The 14,055-nt window shown below is 40.9% G+C and overlaps 1 protein-coding gene across 1 annotated transcript in view; it reads right to left on the bottom strand.

Moving 5' to 3' along the window:
* Window positions 1–14,055, bottom strand: part of znf385d (zinc finger protein 385D) — a 94,720-nt gene that overhangs the window by 22,803 nt on the left and 57,862 nt on the right. The window contains exons 3-4 of the mRNA XM_028425518.1: window positions 8,460–8,567; window positions 406–574 (exon numbers count right to left, since the gene is read on the bottom strand). Coding sequence (XP_028281319.1) covers window positions 406–574; window positions 8,460–8,567 — 277 coding nt within the window. The remainder of the gene's footprint in view (window positions 1–405; window positions 575–8,459; window positions 8,568–14,055) is intronic.

Raw genomic sequence — 14,055 nt, 5'->3', positions numbered from 1 at the left:
AACTTGCTTTTAGAACTCATGTGGCCATATAAGGAACTGCAGTTTTTGTCACATGCTGACACATGGTCAGGGTCTAAAAGCACCACATGTCTCTTTGGACTGCTGTTCTTGTTTCAGTAATGTTGCTATGTTTTGATATGCCTTCATTGGTTCACATTTTACATGTAGGTGCTCTACCTCATACTTCCCATGTCTGTGTCCTTCACTCTAGTAATTCAGTATGTCAGCATTCCAGAGTCAACCATTCCCAAATAAGCCAGCACAGGGCTGATACAATCAACGGTGAGTACATCCAGCTCCTAAAGTAATTACGAGTTTTGTGCAGCAAAACCAAAACAAAAAGTGGGTTTTAAGTGTTTTGTGTTCATCATCCGTGAAGAAACAAAGAGCAAGTGCTGAAAGTACCTTTCCTGTCAGTGCCGCTGGGGACCTGTGAGGTGTTGATGCCCTTGGCGACCTCCTGGTTGCCTGTTTCCTTGGTGACCACAGAGCCTTTGAGCTTGCTCTTCGGGGTGTCCAGGGCTTTTAGCTTCTTGGCGTGTTTGGTGCCCTTGTAGTGGGCCAAGGCCTGGCTCTGTAAGGGGAACACATAACAGGTTTGATTTAATATTGGGAAAGCAGAGAAATGAAGGGCCAGGGAGAGAAGAAATATGAAAACTGCAGGTACATAGTCAGTGTAACAGACTAAACATAATTAACAGGGGGAAAGATTACGCTTTGTAGTCCACAAAAAAGTGTCATGAGTGGGGGGTGGGGGTTTGGAACATAAATTAATTTATTGTTCTCCAGCCTTAAACCACTTTATATAGCCTTGATGGCAAATATGTTTTCATGTAAAAACCAAGAATTTGGCTAAATCAGGCCATTATATCTATAACTTTGGTTTTAGCCTCTGGATAACTGTTGAGATTTTTCAAATTTGTCTGACTGTTTAAACCATTAATGATGTATGTGATGAAGTGACCATACAGCCTGAATGTGAAAAAAGATTAATTCAGAGAGTGGCTGTTTAGTTTAAAGTCAGCACACGTAGCACCATTCACAACAGATTCACCTTCACAACAGATTCCCACAGAAAAATAGGGGGGACCATATGCAAAGATTTTGAGCTGCCCTTGTTTACCTCTGCACACCTCCACACACACTTTGCCTGTGGCGGGAAAGAGGAAGGTATCGGGAGGGGTGCAATTGCCTCCTGTAATAAATAAATGCACCAACGACACATCCCAGAAGACACAGGTAGGCATCTTTGTTTATGGGCCACAATGGGAAAATTTACTAAAGACTACAAAGACAAAGACCATTCCAGGAAATATCTCTGGATGCTTTATACATTGTTCTCTTTTCAGTAATTAGTCCGCATTGTCTGAGCAGATGTTGGATTGATGAAATAACCCCCCACACCAAAGCTCTCTCTGTGTGTAGAGGAGTTAGCTTAAAATGTTGTAACATACTCACAATATAGATTGTGAACTCTGAATAAAATAACGTGCAACAACTTAATAGAATGAGACAAGTAAAAGAGGTTTCATTACAGAGAGGCCAGGAATTTATAGCGCAGTAATCTTGTTGGCAAAGGTTGTGAAACTGCTGGAGTGCCTAAAACATTTCCTCTTCCTTGTAGAAACCAGTTTTGGATGAAGCATCACTTTTTCAAAACACATCTTGTTCTGATATGAAACTATTCATTTCAACCCACATCCATCACCCTCCAGGTACCAGGAGACATAAGTTACTGTTTGTCACGCGGCTCCAGTGATATGGATGGGTATTTAATGCAAGCAGGGCAATAATTCATCTTTCATTAGAGCGATGAAGTGGAAGGATTGCCTGAACTCCAAGTCTGGCACATGCATGATTAAAATGAGGAAGGAAATCATTTGTTTTCCTTCAGGTGCTCTGTGTGAGGGGGAGGACAAGGGGAAAGACGTCAGCAGCTTTGGAGGCTCCTTGTAGGATTTAGAGAAGCTGCTGGAAAATGAAAGGTCACAGTTTAAATCCCAATGTGAGCATGAGCAAGATGACCAACATGTGCACTATAAATCAGTGAAAAGTGAAAGATTATTGATACTCAAAGCTTCGTTAAGCTCTGCCATTAAGCTAACATGTTGTTTGACTTCCCACACTAATTAAACATGTGTTTTTATAATATATAACAGCCAGAGTCCCAGTATTTTCTTAACATTTCAGTGAAACAAAATGAATCATAAATGGATGCATTTGTCTATTAATAAATCTGATACAGACCAATTTTGTCATCTAGTAGCCACCACACACAGATAATTCGCTCAAGGCTGCTCTATCATCTAACATTCCCAAATGTTCTAGATAATAAATTTGTATTCTAAATATGAATAAATGGCTGTTAGCTGGTTGAAAAGCTTATTTAATCATAAATGACATATGAGGGGACAGCTTTAGCTCATTCTGTGTAAAACCACAAATACAGAAACTGACACAAAGGTTTCAAACTACTAGTAATAAAGTCATAATTGTTGTTGGTAACAGAGTTATTTAAAACATGTACAGTTTTAGTCACAGCATTTTAGTAGAACATTGAGAGGTTAGACAGCACTGGCAGGCTGCTCATTGTTTTGTTTCATGTCCCTCAGTGTAACTTTTCTCTTGACCTCCTTTATCTTCATTTCCAGGTACAGAGGACATTGGTTTTTTTTATTAAATTGCTTACAAATGTGTTTTTTTATTATTTATTTAGTGTGTGACTAGAAACACTTACAAACTTAGTGCTGTATTGTGTTTACTGTTTGTATAAATAGGAATTGCATTAAAACTTAAAAACGTGGGATAAAAGCTAGACCTAAACATCTGTGTAGCTTTTATCACAGAATAAACTATATTATTATATATTGTCGTGAACGAGACCCACAAATACACAAACTCCTCCACTTGGGGCAGGAGGGTATAGAGCTCCAGCATTCCACGGCCAGGACGAAAACCACATTCCTCCTCCTGAATCCGAGGTTCGACTATAGGCCGAATCCTCCTCTCCAGTACCCTGGCATAGACTTTCCCACGGAGGCTGAGGAGTGTGATCCCCCTGTAGTTGGAGCACACCCTCCGGTCCCCCTTTTTGAAAAGAGGGACCACCACCCCGGTCTGCCAGTCCAACGGCACTGCCCCGATTGCCACATGACGTTGCAGAGGCGTGTCAGCCATGACAGCCCCACAACATCCAGAGACTTAAGGTATCCAGGGGGAATCTCATCCACCCCTTGCCTCCGTCGACTACCTCGGCAACTTCAGCACGGGTGATCACTGAGTCCACCACTGAGTCCTCAGCCTCAGCTTCCATAGTGGAAGGCTGTTCCATTATGGAAGAATGTTTTGAACTTTGACTTTGACTGTGTTCCTTCTTTAATCTGCTCCTGGTCATCCAGGTGTTTATGATGTTTATGTTTCAAATCCAACAGTAATATGTGAATAGAATTATTTCCAGTGCCTCCCATTGATGTACCAGAGGGAAAAACTTCATTTTATATAGGTTAAAGTCACCTCTCATTGTTATATATAGTACTATTTCCAGCTAGGCATAAATCTTCATGACCCAGATATACACAGTTGTGCATCTAGTAGTGTAGTGAGGACACAGATTCTATAACAAGAGCTACAGAGAAATAAACAGCTATTGTAATAGATACTGGACTCTTTTATATTACATGGAAATATGATGGGGTCCTTCTAACCCCCAGCTGTGCTGAATGAAAGCAATGAAAGCAGATACCAGGTCATTGTTTTAACCTGTAACCCCCCCCCCCCCCAAGGGCAAGTATCACAGGAAAGAGCCACGCCTCAGTCGTGATTCCCTGTGTGACTCAAATGTGTTGTGACTGATGTCTCAACCACATGGAAATAAACATGTGCTTAAAATAAATTTTTCTCTGGCACTAGCCTGCAGCCAGCACCTGGATGCTCTGAGTATATTTATATTTATCCCTAAGATGTAGTTACTTCAAAAATCAAATACTTCCTGTGCTGTACAGATTGTTGCTGTAGGGTTTTGTTAAAACCGAGGGTTACATTGTGACCTGAATAAATCTTTCATGCATGGTGAATTGTTTTCCAAAACCGCAGACTAAAATACAGCAATGCACTACAGTGCTTTGTTTTGGTACTTGACATGCATATAAATCACGAAATCATTTGTAAAGAACGTATTATTTTAAACAATAATTAAGCATAGTCACTCAGTAAAAAAAAAGTCTAAACAAAACTCCAAAAGAGATCCATGAAACTCCTGAAAACATACAAAAAGATTTTAAATGATACTGTTTCATGATCTGACAAAGCAGAATGACTGAGGAAATCATGCCCATTAATGTGCAAATGCAGACCCAATGACTGTGTCTGACACTGTCCAACCACCTCATCATGTACGTCATGCATGGCGTGCAGTGCAGTGCTATTCATCCAGAACAGTGCAGTTTGCGGTGGTATTATTGCAGCTGCAAGAACCAGGGACAGCCATTGAATTGCCCCACTCAGGATGGACCCAGCTTTTTCTACCTGTTGAAAGGACTCATGAACCTACTTCAACTGTTCGCTCAGTGGGAGGGGCCACACCATGTGTTTCCTCACCAGCTCCTGGGCCACTTCCGTCTTTGAGATGGCCCCCAGCACTTCCATGGCCAGAATCATTAGGAAAATTGAGAGCAAGCCCAGGAAGAACATGGACAGCAGGTAGCAGCTCATTTTTGCTCCACAGCATCCCAAGAAACCAAAATATAAGTCACTGATGATTATCAGGAGTTTATGGCTGAGAGAACATCATCAGTGATCTGGTAGTGTGTTTTGTTTCTCCTGATGTGTATGGATAAACTGAGAAGTATGTTGATAGACTCAGTGGGCGATGTGATATTTAGGCTTTATATTTGTGAGGCTATCAAGCTGTTGTGGGGGAGGCTGCTATTTTTTAGCACACCTAAGACAGTGGATGACAGCAACGTCACAGAGAACATGAAGAAATTAAGCTGAGGGAAAATCTCTCTGCTAGATTTGTTGACTTTGGATTCATTGGATCATCTGTGAACCCTTCACTGAAAATGGAACTGTATAAAAACGCATGAGAGGAACCGACTGTCTTCTGAAAGTCTATGGAGGACTGCTTGCTCATCAGCCTGACAATAAGAACAAAAAAGAAATGAAAAAGAAATGTTAAATGAGAGCCACCAGTTTAATGTCATTTTAGATTTAAGACATGCTGGTGCAGCCATAGCTCACGTGGTAAAAGCATTTGATCATCAACAGAGAGGTTGGGGGTGCAATCCCACCCTGGCTGTATATCAAACATGTATCAGTGCTTCAGCAGTTGTTTTAAATAAGGTCCTGTTTTGGTCAGGTAGACTGTATGTGCCAAAAAGAGGTTCAGACAGCAGAGCCAGGTCTGGTGGTAGGTTTCTCCAAAAGAACCCAGAAGGCATCAACCTCTTTACAGTGCTCGCTCTCCACAGCTGAGGCCATGGCCCGGCATATAACCACACAAGCACCTATCCAACAAAATGTTCACCAAGGAGGGGCTTGTACAACAGCTGGTTGAGTTATTTTGACCCTTCTTATGGTGGGCATCATTTTCTTGCTCATCTGTTGTGGAACTTTCTAGGCCCTTCCTTTGAAGGTGGCACAGCACACAAACAGCAGGACTATAATGTAAATTACTATGAATCTATGAATATATTTTAAACAAGCTGTGGTAACAGTATTATATTATTCTTATTTAATTACACACAATCTAGGATTCTGGTGTGAATAGGGTTAGTAGCTCCTGCCCAGTTTGCTGCAAATTAATCTCACTTATGTTTTTCCTCCTTATTCCTGCCTCTTGCTGTGGTTTATCATATGAAGAAGCATGTGTATTTTCAACCTCTGTTGTAGTGCATGTTTTTTTAATGGGTAAAGTTCCTGCTTCATTTTCCTGCACACTAGTGATGTGTACAAATCCTAATGAAACCATCCACTCATAAAAAGGGCTTAATAGTAAACAATATAAATTCAGTCATGGTAACAAGATAAAGAAAGTACAGCAAATGAATCTAAATCTAAACAGTGTACCCGAAGCAGACTATCCAGGACCCATGCTGCACTTAATAAATTACAGACTTGAGTCCTGTTTATGACCCCAACTCATAAACATGACTCTAGTAAAGCAGAAACATCTTAAAATCTTCTAAAGCAGAGAAGCTTTTTCATCTGGATGATCTCAGGCCATAAACAGGTTTACAAACAGCATGGATCAGAAGACAAAAGGCAGGTCTTAGTGCCCTTAACTCAGTTACATCATGACCACTGTTACTGGAGCATATTAAGACACTCCTCTGCTGTGGCTGAAAGAACAACAAAAAGCAACACAGCCTCAGAGTAAATGAAAGCTTCATTTTTTTCATGGTGCTACATGTTGATTGACAGCTAAACACAAGCTCTGTTTCTGTAATGAAGCAGCTGATGGACAGTAAATACACACGGAGATAGATTTGCCCATGTGAATCATAATAATCTCATCCTGGGTAATCACCAGTCCATTCAGAGTTTGAAATGGATTGATTACTCCTTAATGAAAGAACCATGACACTGCTATTTAGGGAATGTGACTGATTTATCAACATGCAGCGATCTCAGGGGGTTCTTTTTACATTTTTGATTACTTTCAAAATGGCATGGAAATGAAGTGCTGTGGAGATCGTAGTCCATCTGTTTAGTTAGATGCCTGTACACCAGGCAGACTCGGGGAGCTAATATTAATGCCAATTTCATAATACAATGTATTATATATAGCATATGTTAGCTAATGATTGCAGAAATACAATGAGGTTCTATTTTCAACACATGATTGGTGTTATTGAAAGCTGGTATAATAATGATAACACATCCTAATCTAATCAAGCTGCCTGCCTGCAAACAATATTGACATGAAACTCCCTGAGAACATGATCCAGTTCCTGCCACACCATTCTCTTATTTACACTTAAATACAACAATTCTTATTGACATTGTTAGATTGTATTTACCTTGAAAGACAAAAGCATGGTTCATGCATCCTTTCCTCACAATAGTTGAGGGTTTAGCGTTCTAAGGTCCATTTTGGACCCATATGGAGTAAACGATGTGAATACTCAGCAGGCAGCAGCTCGTTATCCCCCACTGTGAGGTGATGGACAGCTTACTGTTCTGAATGAGCTGCCTCTGGAGAGAACCCCCACTCAAATCAAACAGATTCCATCATTGTAGATTTTTACCATTTTCAAATATCCATATTTTCCCCCTTACTTCACAATTCTTTTCAATTATTTACTAATGTTAAGGTAAGGTAGCTGTACTGAGCCTTATAATAGTTTCTTTCACCATGTTTTGCCATAGATTTCAACAGGGTGTGGCTGAATGTGAGATTGACCTCAGAGAAAATAAACTGGCCCATTCACCTGGAAAACATAACATAAGGTTGGTTTTTATGTGTTCATGGTGGTGGGACCCGTTGCCATGGCGACAACAGAGGGAAAAGGTTTTCCTTGTAAAATATGTTTATGTCAATGAGTGTGTTTTAAGACAAAGTGTGATCTTTACCTTACCTCTCACCCTACTGTATAATGCCTAACCTTATCAAAGTCTAGCAGTGGGTGAAAATGAAACAGCTCACAGGGATTAAAGCAGCAGTGTCAGAGGCTCCTGACTGCAGGTCTGCCTGTACCTCCCCTATCCTGAACCCGCCGTCCGATGTAGACTTATGTGGCTGTATTGGTCCCATGATAGGATGACGTTAACGCAATCATATGTTCCGTTTTAGATATCCAGCATAAATGTAACCACATGTCATATCTGGGGAATATATTATCAACCAAATGTGTCATTTTTTCATGAGAATGTTTTGCAATAGTGAATGGGGCTGAATTATTCTCACTTTCTGTGATGGCGGACCTTTGACCTTTGACCTGTCAACATACTGACTGAATACTGAAACCTTACATCAGAAAACATTTTTTATAACCTTTGTGCCAAGAATAGCAGTTTGTATGAGAATAATGACACTCACACGAGCTAAAGAAATCATCATCTTCTGAATTTTCCTGCCTTTGTATGAAATGGAGCTTTATCATTTTATAACTGGTTTGTTATCATTTATCTGCACATAGGAAATAATTTTATTGCTCTATTCCTTTCAAGGTAACAGCCCCTTTGATGACTTGATAAAATGGATGGCCCTGGTTTATTGTTTTGTTTTTGGTAGTGTTGCCTTAAACAGACACACTTAAAATTGCCATGAAATGATGTAATTAGTGATTTAACACTGCTGTTGCTTTTTTGTGTGGTTCAGCATTAACTAAACTGTTAATCGATTTTTCTAACAGAATCAAGTGCAGCATATTTATCACATCATTCTTGGCTTTTGTGCATGTTTCTCAGACAGGAACACTGACCTTTGAACTTTCACTACTTTTTCCAAACTTACTCACCTGTGAGTTGAACCTCAGCTGACAGACGCTGCAGGAGACATGCTTCCTCTTGGTGGTGGGAGGAAGGCCAAGGGTGTGATGGAGGACCGCTTTCTGCACTGGGTCCATCTGCAGGATTGAAGCACACACAGAGAGAAGCTAATTAAAACAGCGCTAAAGCCGACCTGTAAATCAGCTCCACTCCGTCGTCGCTCACTGGACTGTGAAGAGAAAACAGGCCGCCTGGGGCCTTCTAGAAAGCCAGTCATCCATCTTTTACTGTAACAGGTGATTTCATGGCTCACACATTAACTCAGAATTAATTCTCCATTTTCCTACTGCAGGCATGCATCACTAGTCTCACTCTAATACATGTAAAACTGTAACAGAACATCAGTACCTTTATTATTTTATTTTCATCAGAGGAAACATTGAAGGACAAGTTTTAGTATGAATGAGAAAACAGTGGTATATGTGGTCACTCCTACATGTCCAGTTTAGCTCATTGAACTCACACAGTGGGCGTTCCTAATACAGTTACTTTATTCTGTGCAGTTCCATGACATGTTGGCATGTGACATAAAGCTGTGGCTATAATAAATTCATTGTTCATTTGACAAAAGGTAAAACGCTGGTGCCCAAGACACACGGATGTAAACAAAGGACCTTCTGCTGCACAGTGAGCATGCACATTTTCAGCTTTACAACCTGCTGGGAGTGCCTGTTCCAGTGCACTGCTGCATGTTGTCAGTCTTCTGTGCTTTTTTTTTTTTTTGGGGGGGGGGGGTGAACAAACACATCTGTCTCACTCAGAAAACAAGTCTCAATAGGCACCACTTGGCTGAAGTGAGTGGAAAAGGTGCTGGCACTGCATGGGAAGAAGAATCCACCTTGAATTGTAGACACACTGATGTCATACTGTTGCTTTCTAAAGATGCTGTCGGACTAATCTGAAGCAATACTTGGGAAAAAAACAGGAAAAAGAACAGGAAAAAAACGTGATTTGAGATTTTCACTTGTAATATAAAAAGAAAGCTGCTTAAAGCAGATTTGGCCATTGACTGATCCAGTTCAATCTTCATTTAGTTATTCACTAATAACACATGGCATGCCTAGGTGTGCTTCTCAAGTGCTGGTGGTGCTTCCAGGAACCTTCACACATTATGATCAGGTTGACATGGACCACGCAGTGAAGCAAAACATACAGAAGGTAACATGCTTACAGCAATAGGAGACAGAAGGCTGAAGTAATAATAAATAAATACATCCCTGTTGCTCACAAACGATTTCACAGTGCTAGTAGTTTATTTTAGCATTGTATCTACTGGCTAATGACAGCATCATTATTACTAGAATAAAAGGTTGATAGTTCCATCTTGTAAATGAGCCGCCCACCTGTAGTTATTTGTAATTAGCATCATGTGCTACTCTCCTGTTTATTTTCTCCTCATACAGAAACAAAACTAAAATAATAAGAACCAAATGAAAAGGAAAACTGATTGTGCTGAGAAGGTGAAGGCGCACTAACAAAAGGCCATGAAGCAAGCCGCAAAGTCCCATCCATCCAGCCATCCACCAACCAACCCCTGCACCTCCCTCTGGACCTTTGGTGGCCTTTACATGCATAAGCAACAACAATGAAACCATCATTGACTGAGACTGTGATTCGCTGAGCAGGCGAAGATCCTTTTTATTCTACATCTCACCTTTATACAATAATCAAAATGTCTGCATTGTGTGAGTAACTGTTGTTTTGGTAGGCTGCAACAAGTATTTACTGACTCAACACACCGACCTAACAGATGGAGAAATGGGAGTATATTCATAACTTTTAATGGAAAATGTTAAAAATGCTAAATATACACAGGAACCTTGAAGACCTCAGAAGCCTTTACCAAACTGAAACATGAAGCACTATGTAAGCAATGTCAAAAGCATAAAAGCTTATAATGACTTCACTTTCAGCTGGAATGCACTTGACGATATGCAGTGAAATGCACGGAGAGATCAGCCTGAAAGCTCTGCATCACATTAGCAGAGCAGCAGGGACTCTCCCCTGCCTTTGCCCTGACACACTTTGCTGCTGAAAGAAAGTGTTATGCAACAGTCCACCTTCATACTGTAAATCTCACCCAAGGTTTTGGGAAGGGAGAAGAGCATGACACACAGAATTGGCGGGGCTTGCTGGCAAAAGGAGGAAAAACGCTATACAGCAGAGAACCAGGATCCCATGCAGCCTGCTGGGAAAGTGGAGCCAGAGCTGTGGAAAGCCAGTTAAAAACATCTGGGCTGTGAGAGAAGGGGTGACATCGCACTAGAAACATGCACTGGGCTCGAAACATGTTATTTCTCCTTCACTCCATGCTGTGGAATCCGTAGCGATGAAGACACAAGAAAGAGCATATTCTGGCAAAATGAGAACACTTATTCATGGAAATTCCATTAATCACTAAGTATGAAGTGGTGAATCTGAATTTATTCCACTCTGCTATTATTGGCAGATCCAGATCCCTCAACTCCTACACCTCTGTCCATGTAACTCCTACAGAAATCCCCCTGTCATGTAGCATTTCATTCCTCCCTGCACTGAAATGTGTGCAGGCCTCGTCTGCAGAGAGCAGCTGCAGTGCCAGGGACATGCTATTCCCCGAGCTCTACTCACATCAGCCACCCACCGAGCCACACACTCCACATGGGCCACGCCTGCCGGAGACCAAAAGATATGCCACCAGAGTGAAAAACCCCACACGCATGCTCAGGGCAGAGCACATCACAAACACCCCGGCCTGCAGCATGTGTACAGTGCCGCAGCAAATTCACTGTCAACTTTAAAATCACTTCCTAAAGGGTCTAATATGCATTTTTATCTCCCTCTCCTCAACTGGTCGAGTTCCAGCAGTGAAACTTGTCAATCATCCTGATGAGCTGTCTGCTTGGAAGCAGCCTTTCACCTGAGGCTAAGGTAAGTGTAGCACTACTGCAGTTGATCAGAGAGCAGATGGTGAACAAAGACAATCTCCAATTAAGGAAAATCATTGTTTGCTTTGCTTTTGAATTTCCTTTAAAAAGCAGTTTTGGCACACAGACTGAAGTGGAGTTTTCTTTATACCATGATCTAAATATTTGATTTGCTTTTATAAAAAAAAAAGGTTTGAAACTATTGTTTCCCTTTTCTGCTCTGGATGTCTCCTTTTATTCGTCACTCTGCCTTTGATTCCTGCTGATGTCTTTCTGTCAAGGGAGAAGTCGACAGAGTGTCGACAGTGAGGAGAGAATAAGCAGGTCATTTGCTGGATCCTATCTGACAGCCCACAGAAGGCCAGTCCGTTTCAAAGTTCAGAACAGCAGCCCCCACTGATGCTCCCCCACTCAGCGCTGCCGGATAATGTGACAGTACAAGACAGTGATGAGCTGAGATGGCGGACGAGACGGACTGGCTTTTACAGCAGACAACTGATAAAAGGGTCAAAAACACACCCTTAGTGCAAGCTGCTTCAGCGCACAAAGCTTTGTATGCCATCCCTGTGCGGTGAGTTTGTGCCAAAGAAATACACTGGATCTAAATACACAAACACTCTAGAATAAATTATTTTACATTTTGGTTAAATCCATCTGAACAGTTTTCAAGGAGATTACACTGCAGTACAACTGTCATTATTGATCTCAACCAATACTCAGTAAGTACCTACATATTATGAATGGAATCCATGACGTGTTGAACTTTTTATGTGTCATTTTAAGATGCTAACGCGCACTTGTTTTGTTTACAATTGCTGTTTGGTTTCGTTGTGTTAAGCTCTGTTTGCATAAATTGGGCTGGGTAAATGTGTAGCTAATGATTGCAGTGATGCCTCTGATCCTAATGGAAAATTGAACCAACCATGTTCATAATATGTAAAATGTCACCACAAATTCTATAAGGGGAATTAATTTACTCATCGTATTTTCCTTAACAAGGGTCCAGTGATATTAGTCCAATGTGATACTCTTGACCGAAACAATGACTTCATGAGGCTCACAACATGTCGAGTTTAAGCAATATAGAGTTAATTTAACTCTTTACAGAGGTATCTATATGTAATTCCCTAAAGACAAATGGTTGGTTGTAAAATAGTCAGAACAGTGTGTCACTGTCATGAACCACATCAAGGATTTTTTCTCAATTGTGTTTTTCTGTCTTCAATACACAATTTGTTGCACATACTTTAGCTGTCTTTGTGCCGTTTCATCTCCTGCCCCCAGCACCAAGAGGCCAAAAGAGAAACAACTACGATCAGCTCAGCACAAGCAGCCCATTGTCGCCTGAGGTTTGTTAAGGTGTTCACAGTCAGGTTTGACTTTTTTAATGAAAAATCTAATGACTTTGTGTTTTTCCACCTACGTGAAAGAGCTGCTCACTACTTTTCTTGAGAACTGGACAATTCATGCTTGTGGACCAGCACCTGTAGTAATTAAAGAATCGCACTGCGCAGTATTCAGTCTCACACCATACACTAGTGATGAAAACACTGATTAGTGTTGGGAAGTATTACATTTTAACATAAGAAGAGTAAATATTAGCTCATTTTAAGTGTAAACATGGCAACACTATAAAAGAGTCATATTAACAGTTTGTGGTGTGGACCCATATAGACCTTTTTAAAAACCGTTAACCGTTGCTTATTTGGTTAGGTTTATAAAAAATGGTGTGGGTCTCTTGCTACAGCTCTTACTCCTTACAATGTGCTCCTTGAAAAAGAATGACTGACACCATCATGGAGTCTGTTCCTGCGGCTAAAGCACTAAAGTCTTTGTAAATAACATTCACAACGAAAAACTGCAACCCTACAGATCTGACCATGGTATATGGATAAACAGCTTTGTAGTAGCATAATATATATATACACATTTAAAGGTTTTTTTAAGTTCATAAGGCATTGCAAATTCTTCAAAGAGCAGAATGTGCATTCTCCACTGTCTTAGTTGCAAAGCTGTAGCTGTAGTAATGTAGCCCAACAGGATAGTCAGAACAGCATCAGCCTGTGCATCTAAATGTGACAGGCCGGAGTGAGACCAGAAGCAGAACCTTCCTGCTGACAGTCGGCCGGGTAGAGGAGGAGAAGAAGAGGCAGACAGGACAGAGAGGATGAAGGAGAGAGAGAGGAACAAACATGCAGCAAACATACAGTACAGAGAACAAGCTGAAACTGATATTACAGTGGATTGTGAGTGCACAGTGTAAACCACATTTATAATGTGTGTGACTGAGGCCTCTAATACACTCAGACTGTGAGAATCTACTCTGCCATGGCAACACAGTAGTAAAATGATCTATCAAAACACTGAATGACCAGAAAGGTCTACATGCTGAATTCACAGTCGCCAGACTCGCTTACTATTAACTAAAGTGGAATGAATGACCTGTCAGATATAATCCTCCCCTCTATGTGTCTCCCAATTACCTCTGCTGCCCAACCCAGTCTATGAGTTCATCATCAGCCAACATCTAAGAGTGTGGCCACATGGAAAGGAATTAGAAAGTTCAATCCAAAGTCATTTGCTTAACATAAAGACAGCGAGCTGAACAGACATGAAGATGAACAGCTGTTCATGAGACAACAGAACAATATGACACAGG

Source organism: Parambassis ranga, chromosome 16 (assembly GCF_900634625.1).
Source record: "Parambassis ranga chromosome 16, fParRan2.1, whole genome shotgun sequence".
Taxonomy (NCBI): Eukaryota; Metazoa; Chordata; class Actinopteri; family Ambassidae; genus Parambassis; species Parambassis ranga.
This window is presented reverse-complemented; position numbering and strand designations above follow the sequence as displayed.